Source organism: Equus caballus, chromosome 6 (assembly GCF_041296265.1).
Source record: "Equus caballus isolate H_3958 breed thoroughbred chromosome 6, TB-T2T, whole genome shotgun sequence".
Lineage (NCBI taxonomy): Eukaryota > Metazoa > Chordata > Mammalia > Perissodactyla > Equidae > Equus > Equus caballus.
Window position 1 is genome coordinate 8,577,901 of NC_091689.1, and position 20,911 is coordinate 8,598,811.

General features: G+C 56.4%; 1 protein-coding gene and 2 long non-coding RNA genes across 12 annotated transcripts in view; 1 reads left to right on the forward strand and 2 right to left on the reverse strand.

Moving 5' to 3' along the window:
- Nucleotides 1–651: 651 nt before the first annotated feature.
- LOC102147596 (uncharacterized) lies at nt 652–4,509 on the reverse strand. Of its 3 annotated transcripts, XR_011439497.1 has the most exons (4): nt 4,319–4,505; nt 3,398–3,500; nt 1,716–1,807; nt 652–946 (listed from the first exon to the last, which is right to left on the reverse strand). It is a non-coding gene; the product is annotated as an uncharacterized lncRNA (long non-coding RNA). The 3 variants fall into 3 exon arrangements; XR_001380914.3 differs by lacking the exon at nt 4,319–4,505 and having other exon boundaries at nt 3,398–3,522; XR_011439496.1 differs by lacking the exon at nt 3,398–3,500 and having other exon boundaries at nt 671–946; nt 4,319–4,509.
- A 273-nt stretch (nt 4,510–4,782) lies between these two features.
- Nucleotides 4,783–5,713, forward strand: LOC138924556 (uncharacterized). The gene is made up of 2 exons (XR_011439495.1): nt 4,783–5,157; nt 5,464–5,713. It is a non-coding gene; the product is annotated as an uncharacterized lncRNA (long non-coding RNA).
- CFAP65 (cilia and flagella associated protein 65) overlaps nt 5,705–20,911 on the reverse strand; it is a 34,069-nt gene continuing 18,862 nt past the window's right edge. For 5 of the 8 annotated variants that reach the window (XM_070269272.1, XM_070269273.1, XM_070269270.1 and 2 more), the window contains 16 exons: nt 20,328–20,541; nt 19,891–20,019; nt 15,543–15,719; nt 15,173–15,239; nt 14,915–15,025; nt 12,743–12,934; nt 12,481–12,639; nt 11,188–11,331; nt 10,471–10,584; nt 10,162–10,269; nt 8,838–8,882; nt 8,406–8,608; nt 7,827–7,955; nt 6,810–7,298; nt 6,010–6,147; nt 5,705–5,894 (listed from right to left, as the gene is read on the reverse strand). In XM_070269272.1, the coding sequence (XP_070125373.1) occupies nt 5,762–5,894; nt 6,010–6,147; nt 6,810–7,298; nt 7,827–7,955; nt 8,406–8,608; nt 8,838–8,882; nt 10,162–10,269; nt 10,471–10,584; nt 11,188–11,331; nt 12,481–12,639; nt 12,743–12,934; nt 14,915–15,025; nt 15,173–15,239; nt 15,543–15,719; nt 19,891–20,019; nt 20,328–20,541 (2,552 nt within the window). In that variant the 3' untranslated portion in view covers nt 5,705–5,761. Of the gene's footprint in view, nt 5,895–6,009; nt 6,148–6,791; nt 7,299–7,826; nt 7,956–8,405; nt 8,609–8,837; nt 8,883–10,161; nt 10,270–10,470; nt 10,585–11,187; nt 11,332–12,480; nt 12,640–12,742; nt 12,935–14,914; nt 15,026–15,172; nt 15,240–15,542; nt 15,720–19,890; nt 20,020–20,327; nt 20,542–20,911 lie in introns of all 8 variants that reach the window. The other 3 variants (XR_011439492.1, XR_011439493.1, XR_011439494.1) reach the window with 2 other exon arrangements.

Here is a 20,911-nt window from a genome sequence, read left to right on the forward strand (position 1 = left end):
CAGCCCACCTTCTCAGTACTGCTGGGCAGCTGAGAGGTGCGCAGTGGCCAGTGTCCTCTCCTCAAGTTGGCCTGCTCCCACCCTTCACCCCTCATTTCACTGGGAAATCAGCCAGGGCTCTGGTGGCTGAAGATGCAAATTCTGTGAATGGCACCCTCCCCCACCCTGGTACCATCACCAGCCCTCCTTTGCAGCCCTGCTCCTCCACTCCCCACCCCCACTCCAGGTCTGGAGCCTGGAACAGGCAGAGGAGCACCTTCCCTGGGGCTGTGAGGGCTGGTCTCCTGGGAGACAGAGATAAGGCGGGTGAGAGACCAGCTCAGCTCAGGCAGGGTCTGACAGCTGGGCCCGAAAGAGGTGGCTCCTGAGGGGGTGGGAGCGCCACCTGCACAGACCCATTGTCCCATCCCACTATAAGCAGAGCCCCTCTTCTCTGTCCGGAGTGGGGCTGGAGGACTGGCCACCATCCAGGGGCATGGGAGGCAGCTTTCACCCCCACCGACTCACCCAGACAGGGGCTGGCACAGGGCAGCAGGGAGAGGGCACACACATACACACGTTCACACAGCACAGGCACCAGGATGGTCCTGCATGCATCCCCATTGAACCGTCTCCCTCTAGGATTCCATAGACACCTCAGCATCACACTCATTTACGGGCAGCCATCTGCTCACTCATTCCTCAAACATTTAATAAGATGCACTATGTGCCAGGCACGGTGCTGGGTGTTGGTGTCACACACGAGTATGCCCTCATGCATTTCACGGGCACACATCCCGCTCCATGGTCACCTAGGGAGGATCGCCTCAGCCACCCACCCATGAGCATACAGACAGCAAAGGGTAGAGAGTGTGGGCTCTGGAGTCACAGTGCCGCCTGGGTTCAAATCAAAGCTCCACTGTTTATGAGTTGGATGAACTTGCACTCTACTTCTCAGTTTTTCCCTCTGTAAAATGGGAATGATAGTTTTAAAAACTGTCATGAAGATTTAAATGCATGTGAAACTGGCCTGCAGTAGGCACCCAAAACATTTTGGCTATTACTATAGTTGTGGTTGTGCTTATAACTGGCTTTGCCCAGTGGTTCTCTCCACTCCTCTGGGGCTGGGTTGGGTCAGGGGAGGAGTCAGGCCACTGGCACAGCTTTGGGGTCTGCATCCCCCTCCCCACTTGCCCTCTGGAAGCCAGCCTAGCACCCAGGATGGGGAACCTTCCTGCTTCACCCCATTTGAGCCCTTCTGCCAATGATCTCAGTTTGGGAGGGTTGGGAAGGTCAGGGGTGGGGGTGAGGTATCCCAATTTCCTTTATTCTCCTGGAAAGGACCCTTGGGAGTGGAACCCAGGGCCTAACTTCTGGTCCTGGTGATGCTCCTGGCTTCATATGTGGCCTCGGGCAGGTCACTTCCCCTCTTTGGGCCTCGGTTATGTACCCATAAACTAAGCTAACTGCTGATCCTGGGGGAGCCTCCCAGTCCCGACTCCTGTGATCCTGTGATGCCTCAGGAAGGCTCCCTCCCCTCCCCACCCAGCCTCTGCCTGCCTGCTCCCCCACACACACCTGGCCGAGCCAGAGTGAAGGGGCGAGTTGCCACTGTCGCCATGGGGACTAATCTCCAAGAAGGTCAGTGAGGCCCTGGTTCTGCCCTGGCCGGATGGGGATTAGCACCTGGGTATGAGCTCCCCCCAGGGCCTCCACTTCTGAGCCCCCCCACTCACATAGACCCTGAGTGGCCTCCACATGCAGAAGTTCCAAGGCTGGGCTAGAATTAGTGGGGCAGGGCAGCTGGCACACCTGTCCGTCTGTCCAGCTGTGGCCAAGAAAGAAAGGGAGAGATGGAGTCAGTTGCATGCCCCTCATTGCTCGCAGCCCCGTGTCCACCTGGGGCCTGAGCTGTGCCCCTCTTCACCTCTACCCTTTAAAGGGGAGAGATGGGTCTCCCAAGATAGGGCTATGTCCCCCTCCTCCAGCCCTGGCTGTCCCATTTACAGCCCACCCAGAAGCCACCTCTTTCTCCTCCGTTGGGGGTAATTTCCCCATCCCACTGTGGGGTGGGGTGGGGTGGAGGCTGTTTTCACCAGGCTTCCACCTCCCTCCACACACACTGTGCTTTCCACCTCAGTTACCCTGGCATCTTGTCTCTGCCTGTCTCTGGTGTCTCGCTCTTGCTTTCACTGTCTTAGGGGAAGGGGTCTGCAGCCTCTCCGGGCCCTGAAATTCCCTGTGGCTCTCACACCCCTCTGGGCTGCCCCCTCTGTCCTTGTCCTTGTGTTCTCCACCCTCATTCTCATCTTTCTCCTCTCTCCATTTCTCCTTGGCTGCTTCCCGGGCCCACCACTGCCCTCACTCCAACTGCTCAGTCCCTTTTTCTGCTTCCTCTACTACCTGTCCCTCCCCCGCCCCGGGTGCTGACAGGGATGACAGGAAGCAGGCTCAGCGGGAAGGGGAGGGAGGAGGGGGCCACCTCGAACACCAGCTGCTGGGCACCCCCCCTCCAAGCCCCACACCTGCAGGCCTGCCTGGCGCCTGGAGACTCCGCCCCTGGCCGGGCAGGGGAGGAGGGACCCGGAGGAGAGGCCCAAACCCTGGCCACAGTCAGGAAATGTGGGGCCTTGGGGATGCGGGTGTGGAGGTCTGGGGAACTTAGGCCCTGGGGGGAAGGGGCAGTGGCTCTCCGTCCTAGGGGCAGACCCCAGCCCAGCAATGGCCTCATTCCTCTCTCCCTCCCCCCACCAAGGGCTGCTGGGTGCATGTGCTTGTGAGGGGTCCTTCCAGGGAGGCATCTTCCTTGTGCAGCCCCAAGATCTGGAATCCCAGCCAGAGAGGGGGAGCCCTAGCCCCCTTCACTGACGGCGGAAGGGAGAGGAAGCCCTCAAAGACACAGGGGAGACAGGCCAGCGCCAGGCCAGGCCCCTGACAGGCAAGTCATTCAGTGCCAGGCAAGGAGGACAGGGCTGGGCCACGACGGAAGCCTGGTCAGGGAGGCCAGGATGGGGGCTGCACACACCCCAGCCCCGGGACCCATGGATCTCCCCTCTCCCCAGGGCTGCTGCGTGCAGATCCCACCTGCAGTCCGCCCTCTCCCCGGACCTGCCTGGGATCTGTCAGAGCCATCTCATCCCTTCCCCCTCCCTCTCTCTGCACCAAGGGCTCAGTAGACCCCGTGGGGCCTGGGGTAGGAGGGTGAGGGGTGGCAGTGGGGGGGGGGTGTGTGGAAGGGACAAAACAGCACCTCTAGGAACATCCACATTGGAGCCAGAGGTGGCCAGGGACTCCTAACCCTCATTCCCATCACCCTGGGGGCTGCCCCTGCCTGGGTGTGTGTGTGGGGGGGGGGGGGGCGGGGTACAGCCCCTCCCCATGACACTTCTTCACCCTAAGGGGAAACTGGAGCTCTTACTGCTGTCCAAGGAGACTTCCTTCCACCCCAGCCTACAACTGGCTCCTCCCTCTGGGGCTTGCTCAGCATCACCATCAATTTTGGGAGGAGGAATGAAGGACACCTGGAGTCACAGGACAGCGACTCAGCTAGGGGCTCAGCTGACCCCAGCCCTTGTGGGGAGCCCTCAGTTCTGGGCTCTCCCAGCCAGAGGCCAGGGGTCTAGGGTAATCTCCCTCCCCCTCCCCCTTGTCAGATCCAAGTCACCGGAAAGCGGGATGATCTGTCCCAGGTTCGGGTTGTGGCTAATGACCCGTGGACTTCTGCCTGAGCTGAGGGCCACTCAGACTCACCCCCACCCCAGCTCACTGAAACAAGAGGCTTTGGGATTATGAGGTTCGGGAAAGGTGGTAAGCCGCTGTGCATGGGGACCCCAACAGGCAAGGGCTCCCCCAGACCCTGTGTTTGTCCTTTTCAGTCAGTCTGACAGTCTGTCTGTCTCAGACATGGGAAGACTGAAAGAGGGGCCAGGGAGATGGCAGGGAGTGGACCCTGTGGATGTCAGCACCAAAGAGACCTGGAGGAGAGGACTTGGTTCCAGCCCCCCCCCCCCTTCATTTTCCACCCCTCACAGCTGTTGCTCCAACCCCTTGAGGGACTCCATCTTCCCGTCAGGTTTGTGGGGAGGGGCCAAACGTATTGCTAGCAGCCCAGAAACCAAGATTTGGCAACTGAGGAGGCGCTCGAGGGTGGCCAGACCAACCCCCTTCATTGTGCAAGTAGGAAAACCCAGGAGTGGCCCGGCAATGACTTGCCCAAGGCCACAGAAGTCTCTGGGACAGAGCCGGACTGGAAGCTGGCTGTCCACCTCCAGAAGGGCCCCTGTTCCGGCCACAGCCCCCTATACCACCTAGTGGAGCCTGCTCGGCCGGCCCCTGTTACCCGGAATCGAGTCAGGCTGCCCCGGAGTTGCGGGCAGGACAAGGCAGGGCGGGCTGGGCCAGATGGGAACCGGATCTCCCCTGGGAGCGGCGCACAGCCTCTCCGACCCGTATGGCGGCGGCGGTGGCAGGTGCCTGCGTGGCGATCGGGCGGGCCCCCGGGCGGGTGCTGAGAGGCCGCCCCTGCCTCACGCGAGCCGAACGAACAAAACGCTCAGGTCCGGTTTGTGCGAGGGGCTCGTCGCGGGGCGGGAGCGGAGGGCCCGGGGACTGGCTGCGGCCCTCGGCGATCTCTGGGTCCTGGTCTTCCGAGAGCGCAGTGCCGCACAGCGCTCCGCTAGCCGCCGCCCTCACCTGCGCGCATCTGCGGCTGACACGTCGGCGGCCTCGGCGGCCACCACAGGTGCGAGCCTGGTCCGCCCCTCCCCTCCTGGCCACCTTCCACCCGGCCTGGCCCTGCTTGGCTTCGTCCCCAGCCCCCGCCCCGGAGCTTGTGCCGGAGCCTGGGCTCAGCGCGCTCTTATACGGCCTGTTCAGTCCCCGCCCCTAGACACGCATACACACACACACACACTCACACCTGTCCGGGCGCCCGTTTGCTCGGGGCAAATATTGACTCAGAGGAGGCGGAGCGCCCCCCACCCTCTCCCTGCCTGCGCCCGGGCTCTGGGGCCGGAGCTCCTCGCAGGCCTTGGCAGCAGGGGTGGAGGGAGGGTGGAGGGGACCTGGGCCCTCTGGAACAACACCAGATGTCATTTTTCCACCCACCTGCCTCTGAGGGGGAGGAGCCGAGGAGCAGAGGACAGAGGCTCCCGGGCGGAGGTTAGGGGGAGCAGGGAGGTGAGTATCCTAGGGAGGGCGGGACATCCCTGGTCTGGGGATTCAGATTCACGATGAGAGTCGCTTAGTAGGGTCTGTGGTCTGCTGTCTAACAGTGGCCTCTACCCGCGTCCCAGAGTCTAGATCTTGGCCCTCGGCGACGTGCCTCGGTTTCCCTTCCTTCCCAACTTCTTAGCAGAGTCCAGGGAACTCAGCAGATGCTGAAAGAAAAGGCTGGCGGTGGGGGCGCCGCGGCGCAGCAGAGAAAGGGGAGGGGTGGCCACCTGCTGCGCAGACCAGGCCTGGCACTGAGTTCCTGTCCACCAGGCTACGCTGGGGCAAAGGCCAGCCAGGCCCCGCTCGCAGCGCCCTCCACTGGCCAGACCGGATTCTGGCAGCGAGCAGCGAGACCTCCAGACCAGCTGCGGTGTGAAGCCAAGAGGCACAACCTCCCAGCCCCTAAAACTCCAATGAGTCGCTGCGGTCACCTCGGCCTCTTCCACCATCTGTCCCTCTGAGAGCGCGCGCGAGTTCCAACCGCGTTGGGGAAATAAAGTCAAGGCAGATATAACAAAAAGGCTAGATGATTTACTGGCGGGGAGGTGGAGAGAGGGCCGGGCGGAACCTAGGGCAGGAAGTCGGAGGGGCTGGGCCCTGAGGTCTGCAAATAGTCGGTAGGGGGCGGCGCCATCGGGTGGGGCGCCTCCGCTTGCTGCGGCCCCAGGGGCGCCACCGGCGGCGGGTCGGGAGTCGGAACCCTGGAAGACAGAAAGCCCCAGGTAGGGGTGGAGGCGAGGTTTTGGGCTGAGCCTGCATGCCCATGCCGCCCCTCGCGCCCCTCCCGCGTCGTCCGCGTGGCCCGGGCGCCCCCACCTGGGCAAGCTCAGCGGCGGCAGGGCGATGACGCGTGGCCGAGAGGTGAGCACCACCTCCCCGCGGCTCGCCTCCACCAGGATGTTCTGGATCATGTTCTCCAGCAGCGCCTCCTGCAGGTTGGCGAAAGCTGGGAGCCTGTGGCGGGCAGGGGCGCCGGTGTCAGCGCGGCCACCCAGCGCGCTAACCTTCTCCGCTGGCCTCCTCTGTGCTCTAGCCTGTGCCGCGTGCTCTGCGTGGATTCTCATTTAACTTCCCGCCCTCCCAACACTCTGAGGCATCCTTGTTCCAATTTTACAGACGCTCAAACTGTAGCTTAGAGACCCAGTTGCCAAACGTCAAGCCGCTGGTACAAGTGGTGGGATTCGAACCCAAGCAATCATTGTCCCCATCCCAGGGCCAGGTTTGGGGAAGGGCATCGATCCAGCGATGAGAGGGTGCAGAAGGTACTGGGTGGGGCCCAAGGAATCCCAACAGACAGAAAGCGACGACAGAACAGCCCCAAGGCAAGGTGGTACTTCTCTCCTGACTCTAGAAACCCATTTAAGAGACTTTGAAGACTATACCTATCCTCCTGGAAGTGGTGTGCTAGTAAATGTCAATAGCAGGGTCTTGAAGAAAAAATTAAAGCTCAGATCGCCATTCTGTAAATACTCCCATGGAAACCTTAAGCTACAAGTGCGATGTCAATGGGAAGAGACCAGCACACAGGCAGAGGCTGGCCCCAGCATACCAATGCCTCCCAGGATCCTTCTGCACGCAGCCCCCCTCCAAACCCTCACCTGGGTCTGGCTGCTCACCGGCTGATGGCCTCCTTCTCCTCCCGCTCTTGCTCCTCCTTCACTATGACCTTCAGCTGCTGCTGCCACTGCCATTTCAGGGATTCCTGGGACATGGGCTGCATCGTGGGCCCAACCCCTACCCAGCCCAACTTCTCTTCGTTCCCCTCCAGCTCCTCCTCCTCCAGCTCCTCCTTGCCCGTCTCCTCCTCTTCTTCCGTCTCCTCCTCTTCCTCCTCTTCCTCCTCCAGCGCCTCTTCTTCCTCTTCACCCTTCTTTTCTTCCTCCGCTTCCTTCTTCCCTGGCTTCAGCTTGTCCTCCTCCTGCTCCTTGCTCCTGCTGTCCTCAAAGCTACTGGAGGACGGAGACAGGACTGGCGCTAAGTGCAGGCTGCTGTTCTTGGCCATGGACCTGGCTGACTGCACACTCCAGAACTGGCAGAAGTAAGGTATCTGCTCCACCAGGCTTTGGTCCACAGCCTCGTGGAAGATCTTGTCCTCCAGCAGGCCCCTGGGTGGCAGGGAGGAGGAGAAGATCCTTGATGAGAAGCCTGGCAGCTTCCTGTGGGGCTCTGGCTCTGGGGTACCCCAAAGGGTGATTCTTGCCTAGTGTGTCTACAAACAGGTGCTAGGTGCAGGATGGATTGGAGCTGTTGGTCAGTTGCCCCTCCCAACCCTTCTTTAGAGGAAGGCATCTCTGGGCCCCATGAAGTCTTAGAGGTGAACATTATATGGTGGAGGTGGAGCCAGGAGGTGAGAGTTGCACAGAGGAAAGGCAGGAGCCTTGGGGAGACAGTGAACTGGCTCCAGACCTCATCTCCCTGCCATGAACAGGGCAGAACTCCAGACCCAGTCCTGAGGATCCCTCCAATCAGCTCCATCCTGGAGGGCCTGGGGTCATCAGTGGAAGGATGTTTTAAGGAAGTTCTGTTTTTCAGGTAAGGAAGGGCTGGGACTTCAGAGGTGGTGGGTACACCCAGAGTTGACTGAATGAGCTGGAGACATGGGGGGGCAGGTGATGATGAGGGTTCAGGGTCACCTGATGATGGTGGTGAGACAGTCAACCAGGAGCTGCTTCTTCTGCTTGGAGACATGGGTCCAATTGTCAGGAGATTCTTCCTCAGAGGGTTCTGACTCTTCCCTGGGTTGCTTCCTCTTTGGCAGATCCCTGGGGAAGGCCATGACATTCTGAGTAGCCTGGGCAAGCCACCATGCTGGGGTTGGGTGCACAAGCAATGGTGATGGCCGTGCAATCATGAGGACATAGATGAGTTTCGGGCAGCCCCAGCCTTAACTCATATGTAGTGCTACTGCATTCAGGGGACCAAGCCCAACCCCCAGAGTCAGTGCAGAACCTGAGAGGCTCCAAGTTGGAGAGGGGAGGAAGTGAGGTGCGCAGAGGCCTAAGTGGGTTCCCCAGGGAGCTCTGGCTTTTTGTCCCCATTCTCATAAAGGCTTAAGCAGTAATGGGGACATCCTGGGAGAGCCTCATTAGCCCCATCACCACTGCACTTGCTCCAAGCCTTCAGCAAGGGTTGGGTCTGGGCAGCCCCTGTTCTGGAGGAGGAGAGGGGGCAGAAAGCAGAGGAAGGAGATCCCTCCCTCCCTGAGAGTTCACCGGTGCAAGAAGTGACGGGGAAAGTCAGAGAAGAAGTTGGCCAGGAAGTAGTCGGTGGCATGGGCGCGAGCAGTGAGGCCCAAGCAGAGCATGCCTGGTGAGGGTGGCTGGGGGCATGGCCAGGATGTCTCCTCCTTTGGGATCTTAAGGTTCCAGCTGGCAGGCCGGTTGAGAGACTGCTGGTTCTTGATGGGGGGCAGCGTCTTTGGGATGTGAGAGACATGGAGGACCAAGATTTGGGGACCATATTCTTATCACCGATGGGCCCCTAGCCCCCAACCAGTTCCTTTTGGGCCACATAGGGATGTGACCCCACCCACTGGCACTTTTGTCCCTCCCTTCCAGGAGGCTCTCCCCGGGGTTGGAAGCATCTCTGAGAGTGAGCTCTCTCAAGTTATCCCAAGGAGATAGGCCTGGGGCTTATGGCCTCACCTTGTACTTCCTCACAGGTTCACAGGCTGCACAATAGGCCCTTCTCTGTGGAAGCAAAGAGACCCTTGCTTAGGATACAAGAAGCCTGAGGGGGGACTCCCCTCTTCCTACCCTTCCTGCTGGCCCACAGAGGGCCTGAAGCCAATGCTGGGACCTGCTGCCCTCTTGTTCCTGCCCAAAATCCAGTCACACCCTCTTCCAGAAACTTCCCTATGGAACTGCTGCCCGCAGACAAGGAAAATGTGGTTACCCAACTGAAGGAAAGAGAAGGAGATGCCGTCGACTTGTACAGGCTGCCCCAATGCCCTGGAGCTTGTGTCCTGGAGCTTTGTGGTTTGGTGTGACAAGGAAACAGCCTTTCTTATTAAGACTTAATTTGAAAATCCCTTTTCCCATCCCTTCAAGGCTTGATTTGCATTCACAGCTGGGCCAGAGCCTCAGAGGGGAGAGGTGCCTCCCTGGGGCTTCAGCGTGGTGGATGCAGAGGTGATCAAGGTGCAAGAATATCCACAGGGATATATTGAAAAGGGAGTAGGGGGGGACCAATACGGATGCTTTATCTCATGTCTGTTATTGGTCTCCCCCACAAATACTAATAGCCCATGTTTCGTGGATGCTTACCAGGTGCCAGGCACTGCTGTAGACACACGTATTAGCTCACTTAATCCTCACAACTCTATGAAGCAGATACTATTTGACTTGCATTTAAAAATACTTCTAAAACTTTTATTTTTAACCTTCTTAATACAGTTAATTTCAAATGTATACAAAAGTGGAGAGATGGCTACAAAGAATCCTCTGTAACCCACCATCCAGTTCCAAAAATCAGCAACTCCCAGTGAAGCTTGTCTCGTCTATGCCCCCGCTCTGGATCATCTTGAAGCCAAGCCCAGGGGTCATATCACCCCCATTTTACAGTTGAGGGAAACTGAGAGGTTAAATAACTTGGCCAAGATCACAGAACTAAAAATCCTCAAAGCCAGCAATCAAAGTCGGGCAACTTGTGTCCAGAGCCTACACCAGAAACCACTATACCACACTGCCTTCCATCGGAAGGTGAGCTCTGCCTTGTTTCCCTGGGCCCTCAGTGCCCAGCACTTAGTACGAACTCTTTAAATACGTGAAGCAGGCGATGGTCAGCCACCTTCTGTATCCAGAGTCGCCTGGGAAGATGCTATGCTTAATCTAGTGAAAGAAATCTAGTCTCTTACGGCAGGCTGGCCAGTGTTGCATGTAGGACCACCTTGGATCGCCACCTCTGTCCCCTCTGGTAAGGTGAGTCAGAAGGATCTGTAGTGTTCAAGGCCCACTCTGCCCTCCTCACCTTCACTTTCTTATCTGTGATGGTGAACTCCACTTCCTGTCGCGCCTTCTCATCCTTCCACTCCTGCAGCTCCTTATTGTACTGCTTCAGGAGTTCATGCTGGTACACCTGTGGCCCAGGACAAGGAGAAAGACCAAGGATTGGTGGGCCTGTAGCCAGGCCTTGTCCGGGCCCTGTGCCATGGGCCCCTCACTCTTCCATGGGCTGGCCCCTGCCTCTCCCTGGGGGTCTGGGGATCTTATAGCCTATCCCAACCCCCAGGGCTGGGAGTTGTGCTCTATCCCAGCTTCTCTCTGGGGCTGATCTTACCTTGCATACCAGGTCCACGCTGTAGAAGCTGGCATGCACTGAGGCCTTTAAGGTCACCACAAATGGGACTGACTCTTCAGGAGCCACCTTCCCTCTCATAGGACTCACAGACACCTGTTGATTTGGGGAAGGAGACTCTGGAGCTTCATAGGAATGGGATGGGACAAAATGGGATGAGATGGCATGGCATGGGATGGCATGCAGTGGTATGGGGTGGGGTTGGATGGGTGAGATGGGATGGGATGGGATTGGATGGAATGGAGTGAAATGGAATGGGATGAGATGGGATTGGATGGGGTGGGACAGGGTAAGATGGGATGTGGTGGGATGGGATGGGATGGAGTGAAATGGAATGGGATGAGATGGGATGGGATGAGATGGGATGGGATGAGATGGGATGGGATGGGATGAGATGGGATGGGATGAGATGGGATGGGGTAAGATGGGATGTGGTGGGGTGGGATGGGATGGAGTGAGATGGAATGGGATGAGATGGGATGGGATGGAGTGAGATGGAATGGGATGAGATGGGATGGGATGGGATGGGATGGAGTGAGATGGAATGGGATGAGATGGGATGGGATGGAGTGAGATGGGATGGGATGAGATGGGATGGGATGAGATGGGATGGGATGAGATGGAATACAATGTAATGGGATGGGGTGGGTCTGGAGCCCTGATGGAGGTTCTGATTCTGTGGACACAGGGGACTCTCACCTCCCCAAAATCTAGAGGCCTCAGCTGCCAGACGAAGGCAATGGTCTCATTCTTAGAGACATTGTTGAGGAATAGCAGGCGGCTGCACTTGCTCTGCACAGGAATGTTTCCCAGGGAGATATGAGACTGGGACAGGAAGACATTCTGTTGTTGGAGACAACACAACAGCAACAGCAACAGGTGAAGAAATAATAACCATAGCAACCACTACCAGTTACTGAGTGCTTTCAACAGGCCAGGCACCACAGTAGGCAATTTACATGCATTTGAGGCTCCCAGTGGCCTATGACATAGGTCCTATTATTATCCTCATTTTACAGATGTGCTGCTAAGTTTCAGAGAGCATAAATAACTTTTCCAAAGATCTCTCACAGGCACAGCTGAGATAAACCTAGACATTCTCACTCTAAAGCCTATGATTTTGACCTTAAAATGGGCTTGGAAGGACTGAGAACTCAGAATTCATTTAGAAAAGACAGAAAAAAAGCCAACATAATTTGAGTGCCTGAAGGATGGTTGTAAATTAATAGGTGATGGGCTGTTGGCATCCTCCCTGGGCACAGAACAGGAGCTGTGTTGTACGTGTCTGGAAAGACTAAGCCCCCATGGAAGGGGCACTTTCTCTCTGTCCAGGTCCTGAGTGCCTCCACTGAGTGGGGCTTTGTCTGGCTCTTGTCTGTGTCCTCAGGACCTCCACAGTGCTCATCCTGCAGTAGGAGTCCAACGAGGGTAGGAGTGGAAGGGTGGCCAGGTGAAAGATGGGTGGATAGTGACTGGATAGGCACACAGAAAGATAGATGGAGAAGTGGGTGGATGGATGGATGGATGGATGGATGGGGGGAACGCATCAGACCTCCCAACGGTTAGGAGTGTGTGAACTAAAAGTAGTGTTGTCGACCCTAGATATCTTTCAGCACCATCCATATATGTCCAAGAGAGGGGCTATTCTGCATGAAGATAATCCATCAGAGCCCTAGAATGGGGGAGCCTCTTTATACTCATTCCAATACCTTCATCCCAATGCCCAGAGAAGAGGGTGGCTAGAGGACCCTGAAGCAGGTGGCGTGGCTTGAGAAGGAACAGCTGTGGGCACTAGGTGGCAGGGTAAGCCTCTCATGGAGCTGGTGCTGCCTCCTCAATCTGGAGGAGGGCTGGTCCAGGCTTCCCCTCTTCATCCCTCCCTTCTCATCTCCATCTCATTTCCTTCTCAGCCTCCCCATCCCTCTGCACTGGCCACTGTGGGCCCTCAGCCTCCTCTGAGGCCTCAGGCCTTCCCAGCTCCCTTCCCCCTACCTGTCCAGGAACCATCAGCCTAGAGGGTATGGAGCTGTCGTCCCACGAGGAGATGTTGTGGAATGGGGCTGTGTCCCCCATGACATGGGGGTCATAGCCCACTCCCTGGAAGCAGATGATGGCTGAATTCCATCCCAGGATGTGTATGGGCACATCCACCTGGGAAGTTGGGAGGTTAGGAGAAGGAACTGGTCAGAGCAAGGCCTGCTGAGAAGGCCAACTCCAACCCCCCACCCCCACATTAGCCCAGGCTGCTGCTCACGGAGTAGGTCTTGGCCTCAATGGGCGAGAAGATCCACAAGACCCGAGCCGTCGTTCCTGGCTGGATCTCCCCTTGCGGGTTGAGGCAGCAGAAGATGGGGTGATTGAAATTTTTCTCCTGAACCTGCGACAGGATGTTGGTCTGGATCTCATATCTCACGGGCACGGAACCACCGTTATACAGCTCATAAATCTGCAGAGGGCAGGAATGGGGAAATCTCCATACCAGCTCAGAGCTGCAATGCAGAGAGCCTGGGTTCCATGTCCACTGTGGGACAGGTTGAGCTCCACGATGTCACCTTTACAGTCCCAGAGCTCCCAAATACCTCTGATTTCCCCAATGGCTTGATCATCCAAGAAGGATGTAATGTATTTTCAGGTTGTGACATTTTAGGATAATCTACAACCCTTATTTTATTTGCTCTCAACTTACCTTTGTCAAGGTTTAAGGGGACACTAATGCTCGTGTCCCTAGTGTTGGAATTTACGGAAATGTCCATGCACGCACCATCCAGACCCTTCATCGCTTTCTAGGCTCTTGTTCTAATCACCCATGAGGCTGCCACTTTCCAAGTCTGCCATTAGAGGCAGTCCTGCTTGAAGGTAGATAAGGGAGCAGAGGAAGGTCTGAGGTCCCGAGACTAACTCCAAAGTTTGGGAATAACAGAATGTCCTGGAAGAAACCAGAGATCTTCTGGTTCAATCTTCCACCTTAGAGATGAGAAAATGGAAGCCAGAAGGAACAAAGACTTCATCTGGATTTAGGCCTGGCCCCCTCATCTTTCTCAGCACTGAATATGCTGACTAATTTCTCTAGCCTGGACCATCCTCTGAGCTCCAGACTTTGTATCCAACTTCCACTTGACAACCCCTCTTGGTTGTCTCCTAGGCATCTCAAATTTGGCTAAAACCAAACTCTTCACTCTAAAACCTATTCCTCCCCCCAGTTTATCTCCTCTCGGCAAAAGGTACTACATATTCCCAGGAGATCCAACTAGGAATCCACTACATCCTTAATCCCTCCCTTTCTCTTTCTTCCCAGACCCAATCCCCAGCAAGTCCCAATGATTCTGCCTCCAGAATGTAAATTACATCTGTTCACTTCAGGTCCAAGCCACCATGTGTCATCATCTCAAAAATGACAGAGGAAGCTTGGCCACAGTTGTGGAGTTTGGTTGGAGGCATGACTGGGTCTTCTGGCTCTGGATCTGGGGGCATTTCCATTGTCTATGTTCAGGGCCACAGGGGAGTGGTCTGGTCTCTCTGGAAAGCTCTCCGGGGGGCACATGAGTCTTTGCTTTCCTTTTCAAGAGTCTGGGCTTCTGCAGGCTTGGGAATGGCCAGCCCCAGGGCATTCTGCGAAGCCCACAGGGTAAAGGGTGGTATAGGGTAGTGTAGGGAAGTGAACAGACCTCGGGGCTGGGGGACCTCCTCTCAGGACCAGAAGGTCCATTCCTTTGCCTCTAGGCTGAATGGCCAGAGACTCCTGCCCAGAAACACAAGGGCTTCTAAGTGGGAAATTTCAGAGCTAAGAATGTTTGGAAAAACACCATGTCCCCTTCTTGGAGATTTCCAATGCACATTTTCAGAGCAAAGGAAACTGATTCCCTCCAATTAATAAAGAAAATTCTATTGCTTCATGAGGATTCACATTCCAGTTTTTCCCATTCCAGTGTCTGATTTTGGAGCAGTGATTTTCAAACTGTGGCTGAGACCGATTAGTGAGTAGGTCATGAAACCAATCGAGTGGGTCATGTCCAGCATTTTAAAAGCAGAAAAGAATAAAATAAAAAGGAAAACATCAGAGTGCTTTGCATGTAGTAGCATACATATTGATTTGCGATACTTTTGTTTTGGTTGTATGTGTATGTAAGTACTGGGTTATTATCCCAAATACATTAGTGTGGTTCGCAGTCAAAGAAGTTTGCAGAGCCCTGTGCCAGGGGAAAGGCACTGAAGGCTGCACAGGGCTTAGCACCAGGCACAGGAAGCTGCAGCATCTCGCCTCTGGTGTCTCCCAGTTGCTCAATCTCGGGGCTCAATCTGCAGCCCCACCTCCTGGGGTGAGGGCTGCTGAACGGCAGGGTCTTTGCCACCCCGTCAAGGGCAAGTGCAGACACAGGGAGATTGATCCTTAAGCCTCTTGGTGACCAGGACGATGTCGACCACTGACCTGCCTTGGGGGCAGTGTATCGCCGATGGGGACAGGGGTGAACTGGTGGCTAGTAGAGGTGAAGTGCACGTACTTCTGCTCCAGCTTCACTGTCACACCTATGAAATTCAGCTGGAAATAGAAAGCCCATGAGTAACACCCCTTCCTGGGGGGAACTGAAGCATCTAGCAGAGAGATCTGGACCCCAGCTCTCTGGGGAGCTCGGTTCTCTGCTCCTCTCTTTGTTGTCCAGGACGGGACCAGGGTGCTAGGCCTCACCAGGATCTCACGGCCGTAGGACACCTTGAAGAGCACTGGGAGACGATCAGTGCCGATGAACAGGTGGCTGGAAGAGAGGAGACAAGTCTGAGATGAGTTATGGAGCCGTGGTACAAGCCGGAGAACAAATGGTCAGGCATGCTTGTGGCTTTGAGCTGGCTAGCCTCTGGGAGCATGCGGAAAGCCCTTAGTTGAGATAGGGCAAGAGGTGAATTAAACCTCCCCTATAGGTGGGAAGCTGGGGTTCTCCCAGGGTGGTGGCCATTCAGGGAACCCTGGGGTTACATGGTGCAAGGCCAGTCTTCTCCAGGCACCAGGGGAAAGGAGGTCTCTGGGACCAGAAGGGCAGGCCAGGCGGTAGGGGGATCACCTGTATTTGAATTCCACTATCTGCTCCTGCCCAGGACTCAGGCTCCCGGCCTTGGGGCTGATGGAGAATATGCAATTGTCCTGCACGCGCATTTGGTGTAGCTCGGTGGCGTCAAACTCTGCTTGCTCTGCCCACAGTTCCAGGTCGATTTGCTGGTCACTTGGAAAGAGGAAGGCCCTGGGAGAGGGGCACAAAGCAGGGGGAGTGGAGCCCCTCAGTCAGAACAGAAAGGGGGGAGCTTGAGGCCCTGGGTGGGGCAGATGGAGCCCTCCTCCATGCCCCCCTCCCCGACTTCATCCCCCCATTTGGCAAGCTGTCCTATGCATGGCTGAGCAAATGTGGCTGTCGTGGATTCTCATTCCATAATGGTCTCAAAGCCTGGGAACAGAGCAAGGCCACAGTGACTACAAGGGAAGTGGAGACCAGGGCCCTCACAGTGGGTGCCAAGGATTGAGGGGGGTGCTTGTATATGTGGGTCACTTTGAGCTGGCCACTAACCCGGGAGGGGTTTCTATGACAAAGCCCTTAGGAAGAGCCATTTGAGGCATCTAGGAATGCCAGCAGCATCAACCAGGGGTCCCTGAGAGGGAGGTGTCCAGGCCAGCTTGGGCACAGGGCAGAGAACAGACACCCCAGCAGGGCCAGCACTCTGGAAACTGCAGCAAGGCTTGGAGTAGAATTAATGCCCCTGAAATGCCTCACGCTGTAGTGAAGCAAATGCTGCCCTCCAAAAAGCTGACAACACAAGTGACACAGGGGTCCCAAGGTCGCAATCGGAAAAGGATGGCCCTTCACTCTCAGAGAGATGGCACAGAACTGGCCTCCAAACGAGCAGAGGGTATGAACAGGGAGCAGCCAAAAGGGGAAAAGAAAACGGCCAACACATCGGAAAAGGCACGATCAGTCAGGGAAATGCAAGTGGGAACTCGCTCGAATCAGGTCAGAACCCTGAAAAAATCGCTACATCCAATGCCAGTGAGTTTAGAAAGAACAGACACCCTCAAACATGGGAAGGGAGAGAAGGACCTGCTGCCACTTTTGTAGGAATTTAGGCAGCATCTATTAGGATAAAAAATGTATATGCCCTTGGACTCAGAAATTCTATTTTGGGGGATCTGCAAGAATAAATGCAAGCATGTGTGCACACACACAACACTCACACAGACACAAGGATGTTTATCACAGCTTTGCTTGTAGTGGCAAAAAAAAAAAAGCACTGGGAACAACTAACGCCATCCAATAAAGGAGTGGTTTAATAACTTAAGGTCCATTCATAATAGAGAATATTATGTGACTATTAAAAAGAATGATTGAGATGTGTGTGTGTTGATCTGTATTGACCTAAAGGGAATGTGATTGGTATAATGCAGAGTGAAAATGTTATTGACAGAATGCTAAGCAGGAAGTAATAGGTATAGTATTGTGCCGTTACTGTCAGAAAAAATGAGGAGAAACAGGGTAACCCCGTGGCTGCGTCCATGTGTCTACATTGTGTGAGGGCTGAGAGTAAAGCGCACGCTGATCCCCCATCACCACACCCAGCGGGCTTGGAGAGGGGCTGGCCATTTCTTACTTCTCTCCCATCACCCTTGTTTCATTGACTTGTTACAGGTAAATAAACTGCTTTTGTCGTTTTATCTGGGGATATGGATCAGTGGCAAAACTAGAGATCTTGCTCCTCTGGGGTCATCCAGGTAGTTTCAACCCCTCTGTGTCCTTCGTGGCCCTCAGTCAGTCTCCCTCCAAATACTCCCGACCCCCTTTCCTTTTCTGGCGTGGTCCCCCATCTGGGACTGTGGGACCCTCCCCTCGCCCCCCGCCCTGCCACCTCATCCCTCTGCCTCAAGCTGCTAATCCATTTCTCTCCTCGCTCCCTGCACCCCAGACCAGAGTGACAGCTCTTGAAATAGATCATGTCTTTGCCCCCCATCCCGTCGATGCCTCAGGAAGAAGTCTACACTCTCAGAAGGAGGAGGAGTCTGAGGCCCTGCATGCCTTGGCCTTGGCAGGCCTCCCCAGCTGCATCCTAGACTCTTCTCTTTCCCGGATCAGCACTCCAGCCACGAAGGCCCTTTTCTCTTACCCACGTTCATGCCAGGCCCTCTGTCTGGAAGGCCCTTCGTAGCTTCTCTTTCTCTTCTCTCTAGGCTGCAGGTCTAGCTTAGCTGTAGCTTCCTCCAGGAAGCCTTTCTGGTATGCCCCCCACCATCCCTGGCAAGATGGAGTGAAGTGGCTTTGAGTGCTGCACACACTCTCACAGCAGACATCACCCGGCACCCTGGAGGGCAGGACCTGGGCTCCTCACCATTTCTACTCTGAGGACCAAGCCTGAGCTGGCACCTAGGAAGCCCCCAGTGAATGTTTAGCTAACGACTTAACGAGTGCATGAGGGAACAAATGCCATTACCCAGTATCGGTATCTGATGCTGTAAGGAATCTCTGCTGAAAGGCAAGACCCTACACTCCCTGGGCCAAGGGCGGAGGCTGAGGAGAAGGCTTGGAGGGGGTGGGGCAGCCCTATTTCCTCTGTTGGTCTCCCTCCCACTTGGGGCTCTCACTCCATCCTGCCTGCTGCCGTGCCTCCAGGCCAAGTCCACACTCCCCATTTCTTACTGGTTCTGGCAGGAATAAAACCTTCAGTCTGTTCTTTATGAGCTCAGCAGAGACTGGTTAGAATTTTCAAAAATAGCCTTCTAAGAAATGGAAAGGAAACACAACAACACATAAAGCCTAGGAGAGTCGGGCCTTCCAAGGAAGGTTGCCCGCACTTGGCATCCTGGAGGCAGCACGGACGGCCTTCCTGAACCTCAGATGATCCCCGACGGACGGGCCGGCGCAGCGGGCACTCTGCCTGGGCTTCCTCTTGCCTCCGTTTCCAGCAACCTGGACCCTCTCCATGGAGAGTGTGAGCTGGCTTGCTCCTACACAAACACACCCCCGCACAATCCTCTAAAATACCCTGCTGCACGCCGGCATGCAGGCCAACGCACCATTCCTGCCCCCACCCCCGACCCCTGTAGGGCCTGGCTCCTGGCCACTCAAAGAGCCCAGTGAATGGTGGGTCCGGAGCTCAAGGCGGGCCCTGGCCTTCCCCACCGGCCGGCTGCCCTGCTTGCCAAGCTGCCTCAGTCATTCAGGGCCAGCACGTCTCAGACAGGAGCCACCTAAGGAGGGAGCTTTCCCAGCACCCTCCACCACGGGGAGGGGTGGGACAATCCAGACAGTACCCCTGATGATGCAGCCTCCACCCCACCTCTCCCCCACCCCGGATACGCCAAGACTCTGCTCAGGCAGGAAGGTTCCTGAGATTACAGATGCCCCCAGCTGCGTATTTTCACTCCCATCCACCCACTGCCATGCCCAGCCTGGGCCCCCAGCTCTCTCTCCCAGGCCTGACCCAGATGGGGACACATCTTTCTCACCTTCCTTTAGCCAAGTGAAGTTGGAAGTCATCAAAAAGAAGTCAACTAGGAAATCAAGGTGTGTAGTGGAGGTAGGGAGGAAGCACAAGAAAAAGCCCTGGCATGGAAATGAGATGCTTACTGGGCACAAGTTCGGGGCCCCAGTGGGAGGAAAGGGGAGCACAGGAAGGGCCAAGCGTGGAGGCCTCAGGTCTCCAGGACGGGGCCCCATGTGACTGGAGAAGTGCTGCCTGCCCCACAGCCTCGACCCTTCCCACAGCCCCGCGCAGCTTCGTTCAGCCATGCCATCCTTCCTGACACGGGCTCAGTGGCAGCAAATCCCTGTCATCCCTCACCAGAGACCCTCAACTGGCCCCCGTGCAGGCCCGGCCCCCACTGGACCGGGGCTCCGTCAGGGGTGCCCCAGCACCCAGCGTGGTGCCTGGTACGCAGCCGCAGTTTGAAGCCATCTTGCTGACTAGCTGGTGGAGGCTGGGGCTCTGGAGGTGGACAAATCTGGATTTGAACCTGCCTCTGCTTGCTAATGGCTGAGGGGTCTTGGCTGAGTCCTCAGCCTCCCATTTAGGAAAGTCAGCAGAGGAGGATGTTTTACCATGTTAGGGTGAGGCTTGGAGGAGAAAGGGCTTGTAAACAGTGCCTGGCACGAGCAGATGCTCCGTGGCTGCTTCTCATTCAGGAAGCTACTAAGATGACCGTGCCAGCCTCCATCAGGGTGATTCCACCACTGCTGAGGCTATTAACAGGTCTCAGCCAGTGACAGCTCTGGTGTCCTGCTAAGCGACCCCAGTCCCACCCAGGCCTCCACACTCCATCAATGGGGGGCCCATTCTTTCCAGACACCAGGCAGCCAGGCCTCCCACCAGCAAGAGAAAGCCTCCAGCACCTGCCTCCCGGGCCCCCCGGCAGGCCCCTCCGGCCAGCCATACCAGTCCAGGGGCACCACTCCGCTGTTCTTCAGGGCCAGGAGCGCCACAGAGGGTGGGGCCTCTATCGGGGCTGCCCCAAAATTGAAGGTGAGCTTCAGAGGGGTGAAGACGGGGGGGATCTGGTTTGTGCTGTGTGGAACAGAGAAACGGGCTCAGAGACAGGGATGGGGACAGGATGGGGCCCTCCCAGGGGTGGCTGGCTTGGTATTCATCTCCCTTCTGGCGGGAATTGGAGACTCTGGGCCTCAGGGGAGGGGCAGGCTGGCACTTCCCACCTCAAGCCAATCCCTGCCTTCTCGGGGCCCCTCCAGGGACAGGCAAGAATTTGAGGGGAGATAGGGAGCCACTTCTTGGACATGGCCTGATGCTGGATGTGTGGGCAGAAAGCTCCAAGAACATCTCCAGATAGGCCCGGTCCTCGCCCGGGCCCAGCTCACCTGTGCCGGGTGGGCACCTTGTAGGTGAGCTCCCAGGGCGTGGGGTCGCGCTCCAAGTAACTGTTGAGTGTGTCCAGGGAGAAAAGGCGCCATAGGTGCTTCCGGGTGATGCCCTCGGCGCTGCCCATGGAGCAGGCGTCCAGGACGGAGAGTAAGGGGTACACGGCCGTCAGGAAGACGCGGCACAGCTCCTGCTTCTCCCCGACCTTGTTGTCTGGGGGAAAGGGATGTGCAAGAGGGGAGTGAGCTCACCTCCCAGCCCCCCTCGGAGCAAGGCGCACAGGCTGAGGGGCAGGACCCCTGGGCCACTTGCCCCGGGACCCTTGTTGGGAGCAGCAGGTGTCTCCCAGGCTCTGGGATGTTTCCAACAATAGCCAACGGTAGCCGACCCTGTCTGGCACTTTCTCCGTGCCAGGCCCTGTCCCAGGTTCTCCCCTACACCACTGTATTGAATGTTCTCTGTTATTTGTCTTCAGACTAGCAATTCTTACTAATAGCTTTACTGAGGCATAATCTACATACCATAAAATTAACCCTTTTAATGCATACAATTCAGCGGTTTTTCGTATATTCACAGAGTTGTG